Source organism: Myotis davidii, unplaced genomic scaffold, assembly GCF_000327345.1.
Source record: "Myotis davidii unplaced genomic scaffold, ASM32734v1 scaffold370, whole genome shotgun sequence".
Lineage (NCBI taxonomy): Eukaryota > Metazoa > Chordata > Mammalia > Chiroptera > Vespertilionidae > Myotis > Myotis davidii.
The window spans coordinates 6,776,060-6,779,852 of record NW_006288615.1 but is presented as its reverse complement, the minus strand read 5'-3'; the positions used below and the strand labels follow the sequence as shown (position 1 = coordinate 6,779,852).

Below are 3,793 nucleotides of genomic sequence, written 5' to 3'. Positions count from 1 at the left end.
GAGGTGCTGGAGCTGACGGTGGGGCGCGTGCAGGGAGTGCTGCGGGGCAGGGCTCGCGGTGAGTGGTGGCGGGGCGCGGGCTGGGGCGCGGCGAGTTGAAGACTTCTCCCTCTGACGCCCCTATGCAGTCGGCGGCGAGAGCTCATCCCGGAGCAAGGCGTGCCCCAGCATCTCCGGGGTGAGCCCCGTCACCGCTTGCCGGGTGGGTCAGGACACAGCAGTCCAGGCTCACCGGACCCGGCGGGGCTCTCTCCCTCCCATCCCCGGATGCAGGGCGCGAGCAGCTGCAGGCAGAAGCCAGCGAGCGCTTCGCAGCCGGCTACATCCAGTGCATGCATGAGGTGCACACGTTCGTATCCACGTGCCAGGCCATCGACGCCACTGTCGCCGCCCAGCTCCTGAACCACCTGCTTGAGTCGATGCCACTGCGAGAGGGCAGCAGCTTCCGGGATTTGCTAGGGGACGCTCTGGCCGGGCCCCCGGGAGACCTTAGGAGAAGCAGTTGGCTCACAGGAGGGGCCCTGGTGTCCCCGATACCCAGCCCCCCTGTCCCCAGCCCCCCAGTTCCCGGGGATGACCTGTGCTCCGACCTGGAGGAGGCCCCCGAGGCTGAACTGAGCGGAGCATCTGCAGAGGGCCTGCACTTGGTGCCTGTGGCCTTGGGCAGCCTGACCTCTGCGGGCATAGTCCAGAGCATCTGGAGGCCTTGGTGACCAACACCAGCCTGCCAGTCCTGAGCCTGCAAAGGTGGGCCCAGCCTTCCCACCTCTAGTTCCTCCTCCCTGGAGTCCAGATGTGGTGGGGCAGGGTCCTGATGTCTCCCACATCTGTCCTTTTCTAGTGGATGGCTTGTAGGGAAGTCCTGGATAACCCTTTCCTTAAGAGAGTAACTTTTATGGACCCCACCCCCAGTTCAAGGAGGGAGCTGCAGAGCTACCAGGGCCCCCTGGCTTTTGCCTGTCCAGGCTTCTTAGTCACTGTGTGGACCTGGGGGCAGGAGTGACCGGAGTGGTGCTGAGCCTCTCCTCAGTGCAGGGCACTAGTGTTAGGGCAGAAGGAGACCTCAGGCCCTGGCAGCCCTGTGCTGAGCAGAAACTTGAACTTGCCACTTCAACCAAGGCACAGGGGAGGCAGGTGCAGAATTGCCCTTAGCTGTCAGAGAGAAGCAAGGCTTTCTATATGTCTTGCATTTAGCAGACTTGAGTTTGTAAATTAGGTTGGTATTGAACATTCCAATTCTACTAAATAAACGATTTTGGAGACTTATTACCTTTCTGAAGTATTACTGAATGATGTGGTGTCATTAATGTGTCAAATATATAAATAGCAAACTAAGTAAGTTTTTCCTGTATCAGCAAAGTAAGCAGTGTAATGGCAGTGCAGGTGGGATGCTCTGTCTCACAGTAGACAGTGCTTCCTCCTCCCTATTGTGTGGCAGCACCAGGTGGGTTTCCCCTGCAGGTCCTTAGGCCTGACCTGCTCTCCCTGGGGTTGTGTGCAGCCTGGGGATGGATATAATTGGCATGGGGTTTGTCTCCAAAGTAACCAAGCAATAGGGAAACAGCCTATCCCCTGGACCATTCTCTGGTTCACGAACTCCCAGGAATAAACTAGTGCCTAATTTCTAGCCACATGGTTTGGAAGTTTCTTTAAAAAGTCTGTGTTGGAATCCATGCGTGTGGTGTCAGTCTGCTTGTCACTTTTCTTGACTGAGAGCGAGCTTCCACTACTGCTGGCGACTTCAGTGACCCAGATCACAACTTGAAGTGAAAGCACCATGGCTGCAGGCAGCTTGGACTGGAGGTCAAACTGGGTTCAGGAGGTCAGAACCTTGGAAGGAGAGTGAAAGGATGGGCAGCTGGGGTGTAGGGAGACTTCCCTCCTGGGCTGGGTCAGGACCTGCAGTTAGCATGTGGTCAGTTAACAGCAGTCACTGCTATAGGTAATCCAGCCCCTCTTTTGCCTCAGTCCGCCCCTCTAGTTGTGTACCTGTGTTTTGAGAACAACTTTCCCAACAGCCCTCTTACAAAGGCCCCCAGCTGGCCCTGACCCCCAGAGGCATTTCACACTGGCTTCCTTATGATTCAGTCTTAGGCCTCAGTCATCAGGTCCTAATCAGATGCAGCTTAATTTTAGTGACTGGGGATAAGTTGTCGAAGGGGTGGGTAAGGGAGGCAGGTCCATAAGACAGGACTTGAGAAGATAGAAATATTATTCTTGGGATTATTTTAATTGCCCCCCCACAGATAGATGTAGGATGTGTCCGCAGGGACACATGAAGAGCAGGTCCACCTGTGAGACCTCTGTCCCCTGTGGCTCCCAGCAGCACCCAGAGGCCACTGTGGTGAACTTTGGCTGCCATAAATGGCTACAAACTTGGTGGATTAAAGCACCACACATGTATTACCTTGCAGTTCTATTGGTTAGAAGTCTGAGACAGAATTCACTAAACTAAAATCAAGGCAGGGCTGCACTCCTTTCTGGAAGATTGAGGGTGAATCTATTTTCTTTTCCCTGCTTCAGAGGCTACCTGCATTCCTTGGCTGCATTCCTTCCTCCATCTTCAAAGCCAGCAACCTTGCATCTATCTGACCCTTCTTCCATAGTCACAACTCCTTCTGGCCTTCCTCTTCCGTTTTTACGGTCCCTTGTGACCCTTGTGATTAAATTGAGCTCAGCTCGGTAATCCAGGATGCTCTCCCTATCTCAAGGGTCTTAATCCTTCATCAGTTTTGCAAGGCCTCTTGCCATGGAAGGTAACATTCACGGGTTCTGGGAATGAGGATGTGCATAACTTTGGGGAATCCGTTATCCTGTGTACCACATCCACCTTCGTGTCTGCCCAAGCATTCTGCCTTCCACCACGATGTACTGTGGTGCTGGTTCCCCCCGCCCCCCCCCCTTTGATCTCTCAGCGACTCTGCTCTCTTCACTGCGTCATAAATCTCGCCTTGCACTAGATCATTCTTACCATCCTACAAACAAGCTGTAATACCTCCATCTGGAAAAAGGGGAGACAAAACTTCCCTGGTACTCTGTTAGCTTCTGCCTTGTTTCTCAGTTCTAAAACAAAATTCCTTAAAAGCAACATCTACATTCACTGTCTTCACCTCCCCACCTCTCACTCCCGTCCCTTCCTCTCCAGTCTGGATGTTGTTTCCACCTCTGACTGAAACTGCCCTTGTCAAGATCTCCAAAGACACCCATGTTTCCAAGTCCAGAGGTCATGACTTTAAGTTTCACCATATCCGACCTTCCAGTGAAGCACTCAGCTGGTACCACTCCTGTCCTGAAACTCTCCAACCCAAGAACATCGCTCCCCCGGTCAGCCAAACTTATTGGCCATCTCCGGTCCTTTATTAGATGCTCCTCCCCTGCCAGACTCCAAATGTGGGCAGACGAGTTCAAGGCTGTGTGCCAGCTCTTCCCCATCACCCCTGCCCAGGAACCCCATGTGGCCCATTTGGTTTCCTCCGTGTGCCCTCCATCCAAAGCCCATCTCCACCCTTGGCCTCCCTCCATCCTGTGTACTCAAGGTCTCCACTTAGGTGTCTGGTGGACATCACAAGCCAGGGGTGATTCTCACCCCCAAACGCACTGTCACTGTACTTGTTACCACTTCCAGGCACCCCACTGATTAGGCAAAAAATATATGTCACCCTCGATTTATTTCTTTTTCTGTCATCCCACTTCCACTCAATCAGATCCATGACTCTGTTCGAATTCCTATATCCACGTGGGTCATTTTTCCCAGCAACCGAACCCAGGCACCCTCATTTCATCCTTAACCCGA

General features: G+C 53.5%; 1 protein-coding gene across 1 annotated transcript in view; it reads left to right on the top strand.

Moving 5' to 3' along the window:
* Positions 1-3,084, top strand: part of HES6 (hes family bHLH transcription factor 6) — a 3,430-nt gene extending 346 nt beyond the window's left edge. The window contains exons 2-3 of the mRNA XM_006760670.2: positions 4-58; positions 274-3,084. Of these exons, the coding sequence (XP_006760733.1) occupies positions 4-58; positions 274-713 (495 nt within the window). The 3' untranslated portion in view covers positions 714-3,084. The remainder of the gene's footprint in view (positions 1-3; positions 59-273) is intronic.
* The last annotated feature ends 709 nt before the right edge of the window (positions 3,085-3,793 follow it).